Here is a 22,484-nt window from a genome sequence, read left to right as displayed (position 1 = left end):
TTTCTGTTCACAGCAAGCCATTGTTGGATTAGCTGGACCACAGCCTATATAAGTCATTCTAATAAATTTCCTTCCTATGTATAAAAAGATATACATTCTATAAGTTCTACTATTCTAGAGAACCTAATACGCTGTCTCGTGGATTTCTTTTGGTTTTGTTTTTAAATTGATATTTAAAGGTCTTCATTGTAAGTCCATCCCTTAAGGACATTTTCTATTATCTGTTTTTCTTCTGTCATAGTCTCCTGTTTCTTTGAGTATTTCACCTTTTTCAATTTAAAGAAAAAGGTATTTGAGAGTTGGGGAGATGAAATCTGTAGGTAAACTACTCACTATGCAGGCATAAGGATCTGAGTTTGAATTCCCAGCACCCCAGTAAAAACAACAAAAAACAAAAAATGGACATGATGTAGGAAAGAAGGATCCTGGGGGCTTTTTAGCTACAGTCTAGCCTCTTGCCTCCACACATGCATGCGTGGGGACATCTTCACCCCATAAGCACACACACACACACACACAAGGATGTGCTAGGGATCAAATCCAGGGTTCTGTGTATACCATGAAAGCGTTGTTCCACCAAGCCTCATTCTCAGGCCCCAAACTAGTATCTTATATGTGACAGCCTGGGTTGTTTCACCATCACTACTTGAGAGGTTACTGATTTTCACAAGCTGCTTCTGCAAAAGCTTGTACTCCCTGTACTGTGCAGCCACTGACCTCTTCGTTCATTGAGCTTTAGTGGTGAGCTAATGAAAATCAGAATTAAAACCTCATGAGAACCATGTGTATGCATTATCAGGGTTTGTCCTCAGCTCTCTGACAGTCCAAAACTCTACTTTAGCCTAACTTTCTACTTGAGTAGGGTCCTTTTTACACCAGAGATGAATGCGGTCTTCTCTGGATCTTACAGAGCATGCAGTCAAACTTTGTGAAACTTTTTAAATCGCCAGGAACTATCAGAGCTCTCCTAAGCTCCCTTTGACACTTTGCTTCCCAAACTGCCCAGATTTGACCAGGCTCTTGCTTGCTTTACCTTATAACACCATCCAAGGTAACTATACTGTTAGACAACGTCCAGTGAGTGTTCAACCGATGTGCCCTGAGGAAAGTGGTCAGCATAATGTTAGTGGGGATTTTCCATAAGCAGCTAAGGCAGGTCAAATAGTGCCAGTTCTGGGGATAGGGTTTTAGAGGCATATCACAGTAATATATCCTCGGGAGCTGCAAGGCTATTTGTTTTCATAGAAACTGAATGCAAAATCTACTGGTTCAAGGCTACAATAGAACTGGAGAGTATGTACTGACAGAAATTCAAAATGCTACAAGGTGTACAATCCTAAAACTTGGAAGGGTTTCCTTAATAATTCATTATAATACGGCAAACCTTCAATTTCTAGAGACCAAAATATCTGGCTTGACCTTTCATCCAGTTTTCTCATTGTTCTTGAGAAGGGGGCAGATTTAACAGAGGTATTCAACACTCCAAAAGCACCAGACTCTATGAAAATTTCTAGGGTGGTGTTCAAAAGTAATTTTTTGGCCACATGAGTGGAGACAAGCATGATAGGAGAATTATTTGTCAGCTTCATTGAAGTGTAGGCTGCATACAAATTTTAACCAATGTAAGAATAGCTTGGTGGGTTAGTATTTTTAACTATAAACATTTGGTGTAAAGAAATGATAGTTCTTGAATCTGTGTAGCAGAAAGATCAGAGCAACAATTCCCATGCCCTCAAATGGTAGTGAAAACATTGTTAAAAATCATTGTGTTGATATACATACTAACCATGACCTTGTATTTTTCCTGTGTCAGAACACAGTCCAGGAACAGAGTCGAGAGAGAATTCTGAGTGCTTGTGAGGAAACTTGAGGAAAGCAAGGCAAGAATTCTGCTACCCAGTTTCTTCAAAACATGGAATTGCTCTTGGCATATATTTTCATGCCCTTCCCGTGGAGAAATGGCTTGTGTGAATGTAGCAGCTGTCAATAAAGAAGTGATTGGCCAATCAGCTGGCCGGAAGGACGGGAAGAGGAAAGCGGGACTTCCTGGTAGGGAGAAACTCTGGGAAGGGAAGAAAGCTGTTTGTCAGGAGACATGGAGAAAAATAGACATGTTCTTGGTCCCTGAGAGGATAGCTGGCCACGTGGCTGAGCATGTGGCTGGAGGAACAGACTGATGGAGAGCAAGCCACCCCGGGCGTCATCAGATTAGCCAGTGATTGGTTTTTATGTGGGTCTTGAAGGTACTAAGATTAGCATAGCTCAGAATCTGCCCAGCATAGTGCTTACAGCTTAAAGATAAATCAGTCTGTGTCATCACTGGGGGAATCAGCTGGTTAAAGGAAATGCCTCATTTTTTGACTCCGTTCTCTCAGGTCTCATGGTCTGTCTGTAAAGTGGCAACAGACCAGTGGTCTCTCCTTTTCTCTGTCCCTCTCAACCAAGCCCTCCTCTACACTTGAGTTTGACATTTTCAGATTCCACACATAAGTGAAATTAATTTATATGTACTTAGCTTACTTCATTTAAAATAATGTCTCCCAGGTTGACGCAAATTGTCAAATTTCTCGTATTAGGTTTTGGGGATTTTTTGGGGGGCAGGGAGGTTGTTTTGTTGGCTGGATAGTATTTCACTGTAAACGTAACACTGACTTTAAATCCATTCACATGTTGATTGTGGGAAAACTTGTAAGTGAAATGGTGAAAATTTTGTGTGCTTAGCATGTTATTCTCCTAATCACACATGTTCAAGATTTAGTCAATTCAGTAGCAGAATGGGCCCAGCTTCAAGACTGGAATCCTGGTGCTTCCAAATACCACGGTCACTGTGCACTACTGTCTCCAGCACATAGCTCTTGAACACATTCCCACATAACTCTTTGTTTCTTAGGAAATTATCCAGTCTTGGAATTATATAATGAAATCCACAGAAGGCTCACATGTCCAGTGTGAGACATGAATACTGGACAGGGGTTGAGAAATTGGATCTCATGATTATTCCATAGACTATTTCAACTCATGGAATCTGTACTACAAAGTATTCATGCTTTTCTATAAAATGTATTTCTCTAACCCGAGAGGTTAAAAAGAACTTTTGCACAAAATTTTACCTATGGTGAATGAAATAGGCTATTTTGACTGAAAAAGATGTAAAAGAAAAATGTGCCTATCTCAGCAGAGAAGTGTATAGCTCAGTAGACCACTCGCCTCTTATGTTTGGATGCTTGGAACCCACAGTTGGGCCAGGTATGTAAATATGTTGGGGGAGCAGGGATAGAATGTTAAACATATACATAGATTGCCATCTGTCTTATGCGATTATACAAATTTTTTGTTAAGTTTTTTTGTTTGTTTGTTTTTTGTTTTTGAGACAGGGTCTTGCTATATAGCCAGAGCTGGCCTTGAACTCTCAATAACCCTGCTTTGGCCTCCTGAGCCACCATCGCACACTCAACCCCAATTTGCAGGGTGTCTTTCAATGCAGTCACACTTGCCCTTGAACTTGAACCCTCCTGCCTCAGCCTCCCCCAAAATGGCAAGGATTGCAGGTGTGTACCACCAAATTTTCAGTCACAACTTCCACAATAGTTGTAAAAAGTATCCGTGAGACGGGTGTGCAAGTGCAGAGACCTTCCTGTAAGTCTAACGCTGTGAATTTGATCACTGGAACCTACATGGTAGGAGAAAACTGACACCTGCAAATTGTCCCCTGACGTTCCCACATGCACTTTATTACATGTGAGCAAAATACACACAATAAACAGATCTAATAAAACTTTAAGTGTAAATTAATTTTTGAAAACCTCGATGAGATGCACCCCTTCCCCCATTTCTGTGATTTTCAAAGGGTTTTTTTTTTTTTCATAAAATAAGGACAAACACAGGATATATTCTACCACCACATTTATTCAAACTGACATCACATGGCTTCTGTTAATACACACTGAGAACACAGAATTCCAAAAAAAAAAAAAAAAGCATAGATTACAAGAAACCATTAGACAAGCTCAAACTCAAGGATATTCCACAAATAAACCAGCACCTTCAAAATGCCATGCTACCAAGTACAGACAGGTGAGAACTGCTCCACACCAAGGAAACCAACAAAGTATCCATGAAGTCAATAATTGTGGATCAAATCCAGGACCTACAAAGGACATTTTGGGATAATTTGTGAAATTTGAATAAGGTCTGCAGAGTAGATAGATGAGATCAATGTTGACTTCCTGATTTTGACAGTAAGTATCTAAATATGCAGGAGAGCGACTTAACCAAGAGGCTGCCACCAACACACTTCCTGGCTCTGGCACAACTGGATTAAAACCAGCAATCTGTTGGTTATCGTTCTCAGATTTCAGTTACCTGCAAGCAATCCATCATGAAAGGATTGAGAGCATGAGCTGACGTGATGCTGAAAATGAGAACTGACTGAGCACAGGGAAAAGAATGGCACACTGGGCAGGAAAAGGAGTGTCAAGATCACGAGAGCCACAAGAACGCTCCAAAAGTCAACTCTGCTGTCCAGGCTCAGATCTGAGGAGTAATCAGGTAATACGTAAGAGCCATGAAAGGAACAAAGCTAGCCTCACACCTGCTGCCTTTATCTGTTTTCAGGAGACAAAGACTCTGATGGTAGTGTCACTAAAGACAACCTGAGAGCTGGAGGTGTTAACACAACAGCAGAGCACTTGACTCACATGCACAAGGCCCTGGACTCAACTCTCAGAGGCATACAAATAAAAAATTAAAAGGTAAGTAAATTTAAAACTAATTGCTAAAAGGTAATTTAAAAACCACAACGCTCAGCATGCTATAACATAGGAGACTCTCAAAACTAACCAAACAACAGCAACAAAACAAAACAAAACAAACCTAATCATGATAAATGAAACAAGGCAAAGAAAAAAGAAAGAAAGAAAAAAGGGGGAAAAGAAAAAGACTACATAAAGGTATCATTTTTATAAACTAAGCAGTAAAACCTAAGGAAGCAGAAACTAGAGGGTGGCCTCGAACTGGGGGGTAGGAAGGGAGGGTAACTACTCTATGCCTCAATTTCCTCACTTCATAGTGATCGTTATAGTATCCAACAAGGCTCCCAAATACAAAGACCAAAGGACACAAGACCATTAAAGCTTAGGACAACGTGCTGCACTCAAGAAGAGCTCAATATGTACATACACTAAAGTTGGGCATCAAAAACATCTCAGAAATAAACTGCTTTCCAGGTTTAAAGGTTATTAAAATAAATAAACCTAGAAATAATATAAAGATCCAGCAACAAACTACTTCATCCTCAACACAATCCTTATTCAAAGCAAATAATCTTTAAAAATTAAGCCCGTGGCTTAAAATATTTAGAACTTTCACATATAAAGTATAAGGACAAAGGGAAATGTTTTAAATTATTCTTTTTTTCCCTCTTAGTATCTGAGTTCATTTGAGTAAGAGATGAGAAAATACTAAGTCTCCTTAACCTTCAATTTCTTCAAGTTGGCATTTTGGTATATAATTCTGTAATTCCATTGATTCTACAAAAGTAGTAACTTCTCATTGTAAAGAGTAAGGTAATTCTCATTCTAGCAACATCCCCAACCAACAAATTCTGTAAGTCAATAATTCTGGGGTCAAAACCCCCTATTTCACCATTTTCTCATAAACTCTTCCACATCATCCTGCCGTCGCTCTCATATGCTATGGCACTAGAAGACAGGGAGGTAGATGGAAGGTTTGGGAATTCTCTACTCCCAAAAGGGGTCAGATGGTGGTATGGATCCTCAATCCTTTCAGTGCAGGTGCACAAGAAAAACAGCTGCCCCATCACTCCACCAGGCAAATTAGTGGTTGTTTAATCTTTTGAAATAACTACTCATCTGAGTACAACCTGTGCATCTTTGGTTAAACTTATTTTCTCGACAGCATCAACATTTGCATTCTCTTATTTATCATCTCTCAGGCCTTTTACAAAGTTACTTCAGACTTGATTACTCTCTGATTCTTTTTAAGTATTTCCAGGAAAAGCTTCTAACATGAGGAGAGAGTACACACAAATTTCAATATTTAATAAATTTATCTTGATAACATCAAAACAAGTTTACACTTTAAATTGCATTATAAAAAATACATCGGTCTTCACATTAGTTTTACATGGAAATATATAATTATTTGAATATTTAAATATAGCTTTTCTTTAAGCAAAAAAAAAAAAGTGTTGCTCAGAGCCCTACAGAAATAATTTAAATGCACAAATGCGAAAAACACTATTGTCCACACACTGCATACACCAGGACAATTACAATAAAAATCTATTCAAGATACCAAAAAGGACAAGGTTAACAAAATATTCACTGTGGTTGTAATTTGATGTTTTACTATTAAAAGAATATAGCGCACTCTTGACCACACAAAATAACCGATTGTTTCAACCTAGCCTGAAAATTAAGCCAATATTTATGTAGACAAAGGGGCATATCTTATGTCCTATTGAATTCTGAAATAATTCACTTCCAATTTAACGTAAGTTTTGCAATTCCAAGTTTCCAAGCTTGCCTAAAACAATAATCCTTTCAAGAACTTAGTAAACAAAATCATCATTTCTATACCAGATATTTTATATTTTTAGTGATGTGAATTTTACATATGAATTTATTCCTTGCTTTCCCTTAGAAGAGCTTCCAATTTGTTAAAGAAAATATTTTTGAAGTTTAAATTTTGAAATGTAAGTCTCATCTTCATCGCAGGACATAATCATGGATATAATCTGGCCTAATTATATAATAGGTCGTTTGGGTATGAACTCTCACTTTCAACTTTACTAATGCTGTCTGGGAACTACAAAAGATATTAATACCTGCAAACAAGAGTACTTTTACATGTTTACTTCATAATCAGTGAAACAGTTTTCTCTCTTAGTTAAAATCTGAGGGGGTAAAAAAAAAATCCTTAGTGGCCCATTGAGATTTTTTTTAAGGAAATAAATATGCTTGCATATAAAGAGGCAAGGTTGAAGAAGTTAAACACATTACTTTCCAACTTAAAAAAAAAAAAAAAAAGCACACATTTGTCCACTCTTTGCAATATAATTACCGTTTATATTTAGAAGTAAAGAAATGACAATAGTATCACCATTAACGACTCACAGATTAAGTAATGGCCCCTGAAACAAAACCACATTGATACTTCATTAATTCTAAGGTAACACAGTTTTATCTCTGAAATCAAGACACATCTTAACCCTGACTCTAGTGTCAATAAAATACAGTAGTTACACAATGAAGGGAAACTTTGTGTTTCCTCATAACATCAATTACAGAAAAAGATCCAGGTCTTGACTGAACAAGAAAAGGGGATGCGTCTGCACCGGCTCAGTCAATGACCCTTAAAGGAATAGACTCAAGTACCAGAGGCTCACACTGTGTATCCAAGTATCTTTTACCTCAACTGTTAAAATCAATTAGGTAGTTTAAGATAAAATGTCACATTGGTTTAACCTTGAACTATCTAGCTAGTTTAAGATAATTAGATAGTTTAAGATAAACTTGTAAAGTGGGTCTTGAGGTTACTAGTTTAATTTTTCTGAAATGTTAAAATTATCTGGATTTTCATTTTAGATTACTAGTAAGGGGAGGAAAAGTAGCTTTGAAGCCTAATCAAGTTGGCAGAATCTTTTCCACATAAGATTTAATAATGTGAACAAAAAGACTTGTGGGTGGCTGTGTCCACAGGAGGAAAGCTACAGACTTGCAGATCCACTTTAAATGATAGAAGAATTTTTTTTGTCTATAAAAATCACCAGGCACTTTAAAAAACTGGATTAAATAATTATTTTATGGAATGCCTTTAAAAGAAAATTATATTTTTGTGATCGTTTAAGTAAATCATATTCAAAATTTGAGATAGCACAATGTCGCTTTTTATTTATCCAATTAGACTATTTTTGACGATTCAACATGGAAGCATGGTAATTAAATAAGTAGATCTGTCCCAATTGTTTAAAAATTGACATTAATAAGTTTGCTATGTTCATTCTCCCAGTGTTATAACTTTTTGGCACAAAAGATTTCCAGAAGAAATGAATACGAAGGTGACGTAAGGGACAAAACTCTATATAGTGTGCTAAATTATAAGACAAATTAAGATGAAGCTCTTCTACAGAAATGGGACAATGGTTGCTTTTAAATCTTTAAAAGAAAAAAAAAAAGGACCCTAAACACTAATTTTAAATGAATATAAAATCTCTGAAAAATAATATCTGTAGCAAAATAGTGTAAGGTCAGTTTCCCCACCAAAGCTGGGAAAAGTGTGTGCAATCAAGTCTCAAATGTGTTCCATCCAAGGGAAGGACTGAGCTCTCCATCTTCTGTGACACATGCTTTTATTTTGCCTCATTACTTCTCGATTTGCTTGCAAGCCGTGTCACCATCCTGTCAGTAGTTGTTGCAGAACTCGAGCTTCTCAGGTCATATTCTCTCACAGGAAACAGTCTCTTCTTTCTGCGGTAGTAAGTTTTCCGGTAGTGCTTTACTCCTGTAGCATTGGAAGGATGGGCAGGCACCTCTGCAGGTGCTGCAGTAGCACTTAGCTGCTCTTGAGCACCAGCTGGGAGAACTGAGGCCCTCGAAAGCGCTTCAGCTGCTCTCTTGGCCTCCTTTATCTTCCTGGCAACTATTTTCTTCTTCCTCAGTTGCATTCTAATAAGAACAGTCTTTGATTGATGCTTCCGGCGTGTGACACCATGGCATCTAGAGACGTATTTCCTAACGATGTCGGTTGCTTTCATCTGAATCCAAATAGCCAGTTTTTCTGAAGCTAGTTTTGACTTTTTCCGGAGAACCACTGTTTTATAAGCATTTTTGATTAAGGAAGATTTACTTTTAGCTAACATCTTCTTTTTCCAGTATTTCCTAGGACTTTTGTTTTCAACATCCTCCTTTCTAACTGATTTGGGAAAATTTTTGGCACCATCATGACTTACAACAGTTTGCTGGAAATTATCCTTTGGAACTTCAGTAGCACCCACATTTGAATTTTCTTGAAATGAAGACTGACTGGTCCCATGGAACCTTAATACAGATCTTTTTGGTGTTGTCATAAAAGATGTTGAGGCCAAGTTTTGTCTGTTGGCACCATTCTCTCCTGCACTGGACCTTGAATCACGCTTACTAAGATCAAGAGGTCTGTCTATCTCAGATCTGTCCAAGTCTGGTACTGTTAGGTTTTGTGGAGGATTAATTACAGTTTTCTTACGCAGTGGGCCAGAAAAGGTGCGGTCTTTAAAATTGTATATAAATCGTAAATCACCTCTAAAGCCAGCCTCCGTTTTAGGTGGTTTCAAAGACTGATCTTCCTTCATACTTAGAGAAGAAAAAATATAGACTAAGGAATCAGGCTGCGCAGGCTCTAACACTTGAGTCTGTGATGCAGGTAACTCAGTTGTCCCAGTTTGGGTTTTTTTTTTTTTCTGGCTGTCATGTTGGAAATGCTTCCTTTTTGGTGAGTCCTCTTCTTGTCCCATCATTTTCCTTTTCTTCACAGAACTTGCTTGAGTTCCACATCTGACTCCTCCTGCCTGGTTCTGAACAGCCAACTGCCCATGTTGCTGATGATGCCCCTCTGCTAGGGAGTAAGACGGTTTACCTAAGGCCACTGAAAAGTCACCAGTGTCTCCTACTTTACCTTCAACATACTGAGTTGATGTAGTGTTCTGATTCAAGTCAGACCAGGTAGTCTTTCCTTCCTCACCCAAAAAAATGTTCTGGGTCTCAGAGCCACCATCATAGTAACTGTAGTAATGGCCTTGAAATTCCTGTGCGTTTGTTTTCACGTCATCGTCTCTCATCTGAGACCATGTTTTCCCAACAGATGAAGGAGGGGCCTGAGGTGAGGCTTCAGGAGCTCGTTCATTAGGATTGCCTTCTGCAGTCTCTTCCGCTTCTTCTGTATACATAGGGTTTGGTGGATATTCATACTTAGTTACTCTCAAGTCAAAAGTTACCTTCTTACGGTGGCGTGTTCTCTTAGCAGGCACAGGCTGGTCATAGTCAGACTGAAGCGAGGCATTATACTGAAAATTCAGCTCAGATCCATAAGAGTTAGGGCTCACAGTTTCTAGAACTGTACCTGCTAACCTCCCAGCTGTTTGGCGGATCACTGACACAGCATAGGCACCACGGTCTCTCCAAAGACTGATGTCTTCACCAGTTTCCTGTAGTTGGCGAGTCGTTGGCTGAGTAGTATCATCAAAATGAAAATTTCTTTTAAGACTATTGGATCCATGGCTCTTCGCTTCTGGGGCAGTACGATTACGACGGGGCCGCTGTAACTTGCAAGTAGTGGGCTGATCAGAGGCATCAACACTGAAATTGAGTTCATGACCACAAGATGGACAAGTGGAATCTCCCAGAATAATATAGTCATTCTTCCGATTTATTATTTTGAAACTTTCCTTAGACTGGTTTGTCACTGACTGAGAGGCTTCATAATGGCAACTGCAGAATTTACAGTAGTACTTTTCTATTGCTGCGGAACCAGCAGAATCTGTGCTTATCTTACTGCTTTCTTTGACAGTCATCTGAGGTGGCTCAGTTTCTAGCTGAAGAGGGATATTTGAATCAGAAATTACTTCCCGGTCACAATCACTATCACTGGACACAACATCCACAAACACCACCTGTGGTGAATCTGTTTCTCCATCTGATGTTTGAAGCTGGTTGACTACTATCTGGAAAGAGACATCAGAATCATATACCACTTCAGGTGCACAAGATTCACTGCACTTCTTCTCCAGGTCGGCTTCTTTGCAAGCCACCTGTGGTGGGTCAACTTCTGACTGCAGATGAGCACCAGAATTGTATGTTACTTTAGAACAGCAGGGCTGAAGGGTCTCACTGTCTGGGTCATCAGGATTCTCCTTCTGAAGGCGTACTGCTTTGATAGATACATCCTCCACAGACGGGTCTGTCACAAACTGAACAGGATCATCAGAATCGTAAGTTGGTTCAAAATCAACTAGCTTGTAGCTCTTATCTTCCAGGTAAATATGGTCTTCCTTCAGGCTTATTTCCTTGGCAGGGTTCTGAGGATGGCTTGCTACTGCCTGGCAAGGATCATTAGAGTTACTACTCATTTCTGGACCATCACGGGGATCACCACTCACTTCAGGACCACAAGGACTGCTGCTAATTTCTTTCGAACTGCTACACTCTTTTTGCAAACGTTGCGGTTTCTGAATCACTGAGCAAAAAATGACATTTGAAACAGACACTATTCCAGAGCCACAGGGCTCACCGCTGTTATCATTTGTACTAGCATGTCCCCTCAGTACATTTATTTCTTGAACAGGCTCTTGGGCTGTATTAGTCTCAGACTGGAGCGGTTCATCAGAGTGAAAGTTTGTTTTTGAGCCACTAGATTCAACAATCTTATCTTCCAAACCAACATCATCTTCCCAATGGCTGGTCTCCTGCACTCCTCCAGTTTGGCCAGCCAGCGGCTGGGGGGCATTGGAATCATATGTCAATCCAGAGCCCTGAGCTTCATCCCTTTTACCTTCCTTCTGACTTTTGTTTTCACCACTTTCACTGTGCTCATGAGCCTGCGACTGGGAAGAGTCATTAGAATCAAAGCTTACTTCAGAAGCACAAGACTCATTTTTCCTACCTTCTAGCTCAACGTGTTCAGGCTCCAAATCTGTTACTTCAGGTGCTTCAACTACTGACTGGACCGAGAAACCAGAATCCGCATTTGTCTCAGAACAGGTGTCTGGACTGTTATCTTCCAAGGACGTCTGATCACTACTGTCAAGATTTATTTGTTTTAGAGCTAGTTCAAGTTGGTCCATTGCAGAACGAAAAGAAACATTAGAATCATGTATTAATTTTGAATAAATAAGTTCACTGATCTTCTTTTCAAGGTCCTTTGCCTCTTTTTTCCACTCATTCATTTTTGAGATCACATCAAACTCTTGCTTAGGTAGTGAGTGCAAACGGCCAGCAGAATCAGCACTTGCTTTAGAATCGCCAGGTTTGCTGTCTGAGTCTTTCAGTCCAGCATGCTTTTCCTTTGAGGCTGATTGAGGTTGGCTAATGACTGAACCAAGACAACCAGCAGGATTCAGATTTACCTCAACTCCTGTAAGCTCAGTATTCTCATCTTTTGGGTCAGCATGGCCCTCTTTCAAAGCAGCTGGTTGAGGTTTTTCAGTCATTAACTGAGGAAAAACATCAGAATTGAAGGTTGGTTGAGACCCACCATACTCATCATCACTCTTGACTTCTTCAAGATGCTTTGTCTTTCTCTTTGCTTTCTTACCTACATAAGGTTGTGTCACTGGGTGAGAAGCGGCAGCAGCTGAACTTACTTCAGAATGGGATCCTGCACTTTCCCTTGGTAGTTCAGCGTGCTTTTCTTTCTGACGGCTTACATTTTTGACAACTACTTCACATTTATGAATAACTGACGGAAAGGGGGTATGAGAATTCAGTCTTGTTCTAGAAATACGTAATATAATGGGTTCCTCAGACCGTTTAGGCTTTGGGTTAGAGTCACGATCCAAATTTAGTTCAGAATCAGCAGGTTCCTTTTCCTTTTGTTCTATGTGTACCTGCTCCTCTTTGGGGGGACTTATCTTTTTAACGGCTACTTCAGGATTAGTCACTGAATGAAGAGGGGCATTAGAATGCAAACATATTTCAGAACCACTGGCACTGTCATTCTTCCCTTCTAAGTGAGCGCTCTCTTCTTCCTGAATGATTACTTCTTTAACAGCAGCTACTTCAGGGTGATCATTTCCTGAATGAAGAGGAATATCAGAATCATATGTTATTCCAGAAACACAAGATTCATTACTCTTATTTTCCAGATCAACAGGTTCCTCCTCATACACAGCTACTTGAGGTTGGTCAGCTACTGAGTCATCGGGAATATCAGAATCAAAAGTAATGTCAGAACTACTTGACACACAGCTTTCATCTTCCAGGTTAAAGTCATCTTCATTTATTCCTTCAACATCCAGGAGAGACCGCTCAGTAACTGACAGAAGTGGGGAATCGGAATCAAATGTCAACTCAGAACTGGAGCAGGCATCGCTCTTAACTTCCATGTCGACATTTAACTCATCAAGACTTACGTCTCCCCAAGCCCCTTGAGGTTCATCATTAGCTGACTGGTAAGAAGCATGGGAATCAAAGCTTAGATTGGAAACGCCAGAGTGAACACTCTGATTCTCTAGGTCAGGATCTACTTCCTCAGGAGTTACCGGAGATTGACCAGCCTCTAATTGATCATCAGCATGAAAACCCACTTCAGGACCACGAGACTCAGAGTTCATATCCCCACGGTTGGTATTCTTTGGGTTCGAAAGACTTGTTTCTTCTGTTTCTCTCTGGGGTTCCACAGCCACTGTTTCAAGAGAACTGTCATGTTCAGGATGTGCTTCAGCACTACTGGGTTGCTGTTCATTTTCCTGTTGGAAAGCTCTGTCTCTTGGGCTTCTTTCTTCAACAGGCATTTGGGGACGGTCCAGAGCTGCATCACTGTCAGAACTGAAACTACTTGACCCGTAGTTCTCATCAACCAGGTGTGCTTGGGCATTCGTCGGAGGCATTTGCTGTCGTGCTGCTGCTGAAGTCTCATCCACTGAGGACCCAGAATCCTCACATGGTTCAGAGCTGCCACTTCCATAGCTCTTGTCCACCAAGCGGCGGGGCATCTGAGTAGGAAGGCTTGCTGCTTTCACAGGCTGTGGGGGACGGTGACTAGTTGACGGAAGTGAGTCATCACCATCAAAATTCGCTTCAGAGCCACTAGACTCATAGCTTTCATCAACCAGACTAATGAACTGTATGTTCGGTGTGATTACTTGAGAATAGTTGGTAGCCACCTGACGAGAATGGCTGTAATTATCTGAAGTTGCCCCAGAAACAGTGGGTGTTTCATTGCTAGGCTGTGCATCATCATATGTTTCTTCTGATACACTTATTTCTCTGGCGGTCAATTCAGACAGGGCACTCAGTGACTGACAAGAGGACCCACAATCAAAACTCATATCAGAACCTCTAGATTCGTAGCTCTCATCTTCTTGATCAACTCCCTCTTCATCTTCCTCCTCCTCCTCCTCCTCTTCCAAAAGACTTAAGTCATGAACAGCAGCTTGGGAATGGCCAGGTGTTGGCTGAGGAGAGCCATGATCAGAACTCAGTGAGCGCTTCTGTTTCAGAAGTGCTGGCTTGTTAAGGACCAAACATGTTTCTTCTTGGGGACGAAGCATATTGGAATGAGATGCCTCATGATGCTCCGGAATGGCACCTCCATGGGTTCCTGCGGCTGCTGGTGTGTCAGCCTCACTCGGGGCTCCTGCTGCACCTGCCCCTAACTCAGAAGAAGACTCAGCTCTTAAAGAACAAAGCTCAGCACCTGTTAGCTCGCGGACTCGCACGACAGGGGAAAAAGACGCACCCTTAGCTCTCAGATTTCTCTGTGCAAGCAATTTGTCTAAATTTATACTTAAAGGTTTCTTTTTTGGGTCTTTAGTTTTGGGTTGAGATGCCGGATTGCTAGAGCCCTGATCTGGGGGGTCAAAGTATGTTTCAAGGTTCTCTGTGTCACAAGCTGGAAAGGAATCTGAAGCAACTGCCAGTACTAACCGAGGAACACTGGTAGCCGCAACTGGTCTCTCGAAAGAGCCTCTAGGCAAAGAGCTGGCAGGAGCATTACAAATCACTGGGGGACGCACTAACTTTTTTCCACTAGTTGTAGCCTGAACAACACCGACTGAATTAACTTTTTTCACACCACTCTCAACTTTATGAGCCAACTCCAAGGACTGCTGCTGCCCCCGCTCCAATTTTTGAATAACTGATGGTCGAACTGCTGCCTCCGCACGCTCCTGAGAAGGACCAGGTCTACAGTCTATCTCTTCAACAGATGCCGAATCCTCGGAGTCCACCTCTCCACTGCTTTCTGCAGTGTTATCCTCCTTCTCATCCGAGTCGTCCAAAACAACCACTTCAGGTAACTCAGGATTTGCTGCTGCCTCATTTGGTGCAGATCTAAAAATTAAATTTTAAAAAACCATTAAAATATCCCTAGTTTTGGCTTAAAATTCATGGTATTAAGAGAAAAAAAAGTTATCATGCCAGACTCTACACCCCATGTACTTTAGGAAGCTAGCTGGTATAGAAGATACAGGAAGTCCACCAATTGCTACTTCATAAAGAAATGTCTCCTGTACAAATTGAAATGAATCTCTGTATGCACTTTTCAGTTATCACAATAAACACTGCAAAGTCTGACTCAGAGGCTCAGGATGTCAGTTGCTAAAACACCTGCCAAGGGTGTGCAAGGCCCTGTTTAATCTTCAGAACCTTAAATTTTAAGAGCTATGTCAAAAAAAGACAAACTATACAGTTAATTCTATCTATGAAAGCGCATGTAAGAAGCTAGTCCTATCTGTTACTTTTAGGAAATTGAACATAAAGTCTGGTACCTCAAAAGGAATATAAGGAATATGTACTTGGCTCCCTTTTTTTAAGGTGGTGATCTGGCTCTGCTGCCCAAATTGATCTTTCTTTTGGATGAGCAACGCTCCCACCTCAGCTCCCCAAAGTTAGAATTACAGGCACAATACCATCACACTGGGCTTATGACTATTGAATGTTCCTTTTTAAAGATCTGAAATTTTATATCTAAAAAGCTGTCAGTTCATTTCTTATACTACCATCAGCACAACATGCCTGATTCAAAACATTTTAGGAATCCGTCTTTCATATAGATGAACAGTTGTCCTAGATATAATGCATAGTCCTAATTCAGTCATAGCAATCACCTACTAAGGGTTTTCTACTCGTTGGTATACACTCTATGGTAGGCACTGAGCAAATTCAAAGAACAGATGATCTGGCTCTTAAGAAGCATTCAGTTAGCAGCAACATGCAGTGCAAAATGTCAGTATGATCTTATTTAAACCCACAGAAGAGGCATCATAGAACAAGAGAAGCCTAAGGTATCATAAGCTAATATGAGGTAAATGTTCTAAAACAGAAAAAGGGCAAACTTGGAAATCTTAATTTGTAAACTCAACTCAAAAATGTTTTTTTACTAAACAACTAAAACAAGCTAATTGGTAGGGGGCTATCAAAGGCCAGAATGATGGCTTAAAGAGTAAAGGTGCTTTGTCACCAAGTCTGTTTGTGATTCCGAAAACACACATGCCATTTGAAAGAGAAAACTAGCTCCTGTAAGTTGTCCTCTAATTTCCATATATATATGTCATATAAACAAATAAATAATTGTGATAAAAAACATAATCCAGTATTGAAAAACTATTCAATCTAATACTTTTCCCCCTCAGTCACAGTTCCACTAAAACTGAACTGACTTTGATTTTTACCTTGACTATTTTGTCCTGGTATCACCTAGCTTTTCTGTTATTACTCTTTCAAAACATTTGCTCTGCACCCACCCAACATTTAATCCTATCACATACCTAAAAAGCACCTTGTGATACATAACTTATCAGCTTAAGACATTCACTTGGGAAACGGCGGTTATGTTCATATTTTCTTAGTAAAATGTTTTTATTAGCATATTTATTATTTATGTATTATGGTTTAATATTTCTTATTATGTTTTACTAGCATTTACTGTTATGTTTACTATTATGTTTTTTGAAGACAGGGATTTACTGATACTAGGCAAGCACTCGACAACTCAGCTATCCCCGCAGACCTATAGTGAAATGTGGTACAAATAATTGAGGTGGAGAATCGCTTGGCAGTTAAAAGTACTTGCTTCAAGGTCATGAGGACCAAAGTTTGGATCACAACAGCCATGTAACAAGCCAGACAATCTGTACATGCCTATAAAGGTAGCGCAGAGGTAGGTAGAAACAGGAGGATTGCTGAGACTTGCTGGCCTCCAGCCTAGTCCAGAAAACACTAACCTCTGCACTAAGCATGCAGGTGCACATGCACACACGTTTATATATACATATGCACACATACACACAAATCAATCTTTAAAAATAAAAAATATAAAAATATTTAACTTATAATTTGTGTAGGAATGTTTTGCCTGTATGTATGTGCACCACTTGCATGCCTTGAGAAGTCTGAAGAGGGTGTCAGATTACCTGGAACTGGAGTTACAGGTGGTTGTGAGTCAACATGTGAGTGCTGGGAACTGAACCCAGGTCCTCTGCAAGAGCAAGTGCTCTTAACCACTGAGCCATGACTCCCACCCCACCCCCCAAATAAATCTTTAAAGAAATAAGTACAATAAACAACTGGAAATGGAAGTTACTAGATAAAATTTCATTTTAGAGCTAGGTAAGTATTAACTCTTCTCCTAGCCCTAAATCAAAATTTTATCCATTAACTTTCACTTCCAATTATTTATTTTTATTGGTTAAATAGGACAGTTCACTACAGAGCTGGGAGTGCATCCATGGCAAACTGTTTGCCTCAAACAGTTGATCCCTTAGGTTTGATCCCTAGTTCCATAAACACAAAACAATTTTGCGCTTCATTTTTTTTTTTTAATTCAAATACAGACCTTAAAAGCTAAGCACGGTGGCACATTCAGGTAATCTCATCACTAGAGAAGCTGACAGTATGAGGCCAGTCTGAACTACACAAGCATTTCCAATCACGACTGGACCTGGACTGTAAAGCAAGATGGTGGGGTGGGTGGACTCGAACACTGACACAAATGTTAATATTCCAATAAACTACCTACCTGCTGTCTTGATAATTGTATGGGTGATGCCGCAGGACATCCTGCAAGAAGCGTTCCATTAGAGTGTTATTGGTAGCTGTCCGACGTCTGCTCTGTCTGGTCAGGCTTCTGTGCTGAGCACTAAACAAGTGCTATAAAGAGAAACAGTGGGTATTTTAAATAAGTAACTGTTATTTATGATAACACAAAATGGACTCATGAATGTATTCCTTGTAGAAATATAAGTTGATATTCTTTCCATATAGCACTTCTAATATGTGCATCTAAAGCCATAAAAGTATGTTTCCCTAAAATACAGTTGTTACAGTCCTCTAAATACATCCTAAGGATGACATCAAAAAGATGCCTAACACATCATATAGCAAAAAACTGGAAATTCCATAACAATATCCTTACATTAGGGTGTACACTGAGATGTAATACCATGCATCCACCCAAAATAATAAAGAAATCATAACATAACATAGTATAGTATAGTATTTCTATACTATATTAAGAGAAAATTGAGGAACAAAAACATACGTATGGCTCTAACTTAAACTACAATTTAAAAATACACAGACAAGCAAGTGGAAGAAAATGTACTAAAATCTTAAAAGTATACTTTTAAGTGAAAAACCTATGGATAATTTTTTCTTTAAAATTTTATATTTTCCAATTTTATTTTTCCAATTAAAAAGACGTGAAAAGAGAGAACAGGGTTGGATTGTGGTATTTAAAGAAAACAAAACAAAACAAAAACAAAGATTAACTCACAGAAGCCCTTCATTTCTTTTTCTCCAGTGATTAAGAAAAATCCTGCCTTAACAGAATATTAGTGTAAGCACATCACAGTCTTCAGCTTTACCACAGATACTAGTATTAGTGGATTAGCAATGTGGTAAGAAGGAATCTAACACAGGGTGAAACGGACCATATGCCACACACAGGGCTATTCAAGCCATCTAAAAAGCTCACTGCGTTTTCACTCAGTAAGAACAGTGCCCTCTTTTGACACAAAGAGAGTGGGGCACAAAAAAATAAAATAAAAGCAAACTGCCTTCAGTTCCGCACTCAGCAACAACAAAGCCAGAATTTGAATGTAAGTCAAACTGTAGTTTATATCCTTTTGTCAAATAGCTCGTATTAATAAAATATTAATCACATGTTCTTTATAATACAATAACACATTTTAACTATACTTAAGAAAAATCATGTTTTAATATATCATAGTTAAGGTACTATTTAAAACAAAACAAAACCAGGTTGCTAGTTCCTGACCACTGTTACAACTCTTGGAATTATTTCCTCTGTTGTGCTGACATGAGAACTTTTCTGCAATGTTACCTTAGTCCCAAGAACAATTAAGTATGACAGTCTCAAAATCATTTGCTATAAACTTCCCCACTGTCCAAGACCCACCACCAGAGCTAGACTGCTGGTAATAAAAAGGACAAGTGTACAAGGGAACAAATGAAGATTCAACTAAAATCCAACCTTGTCCTCTCTGCCGAGGCAGACAGAGAGAGCAATGTGAGTGGAGAGCTGCGTTGCAGTGAGCTGCAGAAGCCACCACATTATCTGTACCGAACATGGGAGTCCTAAGAATTTGTCAACATATATATCACATAAAATACACAACACATTTGCATGTAGCCCCCTAAACCATCATAGAATAAACATATCCTAGAAATTCCTTTACTGTCCCATCCCAATCTAATATCCCTTCTCTCTTCCCCCGTGTAGCTATAACCTGGTTTCTAAGACTAAGCTTTGAAAGGCTGTAAAATGTATGTACATGACACCACACAGCATGTACTCTCTTGCACTGAGCGCCTTTCATTCAGCAGTGCATTTACAGTGCTATTCAGCAGTAACTGTGTTCTGTTCATCTTCACACACATCTGTACTCTGTTGTGTGACTTACCCTATTTTATGCATTATGCTCTTGATAGATTTTACGCTGTTTCCAGCATTTGGACATTAAAAACAATGCTGCAAAGAACCTTGTTGTTTGTGACAAGATATATTTGTGTGGGGTTAGATTACTAGGAAGAGAATTTATGTGTCATACAATAAAAGTACATGTATATTCAATTCAGTACCTAGTCTTCCGAAGTGGTTGGAACAATCTGTGCCTCAATCAACAGTACATCTTTGCATTGCTCTATTTCATTATCAATCCTTGGTCTTACGTTCTTTACATTTTAGCTATTATGGAAGATGTTCAATGCCATAGAGTGTGCCCTTAATCCACAATCCAATGATAGCTTCTCATTTTTACTGGCAATCCAGATTGTCTCTCTAATTATTGGTCCATTCAAATTTCTTCCTGATATTTTTTCAAGACAAGATCTTCATGATGCAGCCCACACTATCCTTGAATCGGAGTCCTCCTACCCCTGTCTCCAGAATGCTGGGCTTTAGGCTTGTGCCACCATACCAGCTCTTCTTCCTCTCTTTTGAAGAGATGTCTTCTTCTTTATTAACTTGCAGAGCTTATTTATTCTGGACACAATCTCTGTATTCAATTATATATGTTTCAAGTATTGTCTTCTTTTCTGTAACTTGTCTTCTCACTTTCTTAATCATCTACCACTTCCTTAATTTTATTGCAAGTGAGAACAGTTTCTGTTTTCAGTGCTTTGTGTTGGCAGAAAGCTCTTCCTTACAAGTCATGAAGAGCCCCTGTCTGTTATTAGTTCCTTTATTACATTACCTACAACAGTCACATCTATAATTCGCTTAGAAAATGATTTTTATACATAGAATAATTCAACAATGAACTTTCATTTCTTTCCCAACTAGCTATTCAAATGGCATGATAGCATCTACTACAGAAAGATGTGTCCCTTGCTGCTCTACAATGTCACCTTTGTCATAGATCAAATATGCACATCCATCTACGTCTGGAGCTTGTTTCTACGTTCTTCCTGCCTTTGCACAAGACTGCCTTGTCTTAATGAGTGCAGGTGAGTACGTGTGGCTGTCTGCTCACATACGCCCTCTTGCTCAGATTGTTAACATTCTGCTTTTCACTTTTTTCATTTCACATTTACACTGGCTTAATTTTTATTGGAATGCATGTGATTTTCACTGGAATTGCACTAAATAAGTACAATAATTTTGGAAAATTGGATACTTTTAATATTGACTCTTTCAATCCATGAGAATATTAGGTCCCTCTCCCAGCCCCTGCTGGGGATTGAACCCAGGGCCTAAAGCATGCTAAGCAGGCATGCTATCACTGAGCTAAATATTCAGCCTTCAGTGTTTATAAATGAAGATTTTATACAGACTTTATTGTAATTATTCCTCAAATTTTTATTCTTTGATGTTATTGTAAATTATATCTTTAAATTTCATTTTCTGCAGAGTATTTCCATATAGAAATATGACTTTTTCTATTGGTCCAACCACCTTGGTATTTTGTTTGCTTTTTAACCAAAGGCTTCCTTCCCATGGTGCCCAGGCTGATATCAAATGCGCAGACAGAATCAAAGGATCCTCCTACGTCAGCCTCTTCAGTGGCTGGGATCATAGGCATGCACCGCCTCGCCTGGTTCTAACATGCTTTTAAATTCACCCATTACAATTTATCAATTTTTGGTTTTCTAGCCTATCATCATGTTATGATAAATAATTGCCTTTTATCCTCTCACCCCAATTCTCTTTAACATTTTGGTCATATTATCTCTTTTTCTTTCTTATCTTTGTGGCTAGGACCTCCTATAAAGTATTAAATAAAGTTTTATTTTTCCTTTTTGAGTTGCTGGGGGTCTCCCAGGTGCATATACAGCAGGCAAGTGCTCTACCATTGAAGTAAACACACACACACATAGTCATTGAGCATATTTTTTGTTTGTTTGTTTTGGTTTTTTTTGTTTTTTGAGACAGGGTTTCTCCATGTAGCTTTGGCCGTCCTAGACTTGCTTTGAAGACCAGGCTGGCCTGGAACTCACAGCAGTCCACCTGCCTCTGCCTCCCAAGTGCTGGGATTAAAGGCGTGCGCCACCACGCCCGGCTGAGCATATTTTTAATTAAAGCAGTAAGTCTATTTTCACTTGGGCATACTTGGAAGTTTGTTATTATTCTCACATGTATTTTCTCTCTTCTTTCTTCCTTTGCTTTTTTTATTATTCTAATCCCCCCCACACTTTGTTAGCTTAGTAGTTACAGATTCTCTTCCTAGTCTACTCGCAAGAACAAATGACAAGTCTGAACTATCAAAATCTAAAGTTACTCCCTACTTAATTCTCTCCTTAAACAATGTAAGGTCCTTAGAAATCAACTCTACTTACTACCCTCCCAGCCTGCGTCGCTGTCAATCCCACAAACATCATGTATTGATTGCCTACATATTTACCTTTCCATTGTTCTTCATTACTTCCTGATAGCTCTGAGCTTCCATCTGGAATCATTTTCCTTCTGCCTGAAGAACTCCTTTTAGTTTTTCCTTTAGTGAGGGTCTGCTGGTGACAAATTCCCTTAATTTTTGTTTCCTGAAAATATTTTTATTTTACCTTACGTTTAAAAGTTATACTTATTGAGTAGAGAATTCTAGGTTGGCAGTTGTTTTCTTTCTTTTGGCTCCCATTGTTTTCTATCGAATACTCCACTAGATCTAGGCCCCATATTTCTTCACTGCCTTAGTAGTTTTCCAAAGCCTTGAAATATGTATGTATATTTTCCAAGCTTTTAGTGTTAATATGAATTATCCTGGCTGTGATCAATAGAATCTCTTTAAATGTCAATTTAGTACAGGAGTGTCCAAA

General features: G+C 39.3%; 1 protein-coding gene across 1 annotated transcript; it reads right to left on the bottom strand.

Moving 5' to 3' along the window:
• Positions 1-7,538: 7,538 nt before the first annotated feature.
• Zdbf2 (zinc finger DBF-type containing 2) lies at positions 7,539-22,130 on the bottom strand. Its single transcript, XM_051153930.1, is given in 4 exon segments — positions 7,539-15,044; positions 17,731-17,861; positions 22,076-22,102; positions 22,104-22,130. Coding segments are annotated over 4 exon segments (6,858 nt in total). The 3' UTR covers positions 7,539-8,371.
• Between the last annotated feature and the right edge of the window lie 354 nt (positions 22,131-22,484).

This window comes from Acomys russatus, chromosome 12 (assembly GCF_903995435.1).
Source record: "Acomys russatus chromosome 12, mAcoRus1.1, whole genome shotgun sequence".
NCBI classification, from domain to species: Eukaryota; Metazoa; Chordata; class Mammalia; order Rodentia; family Muridae; genus Acomys; species Acomys russatus.
Note: the sequence above shows the minus strand (reverse complement) of the source record. Positions and strands in the feature narration are given on the sequence as shown.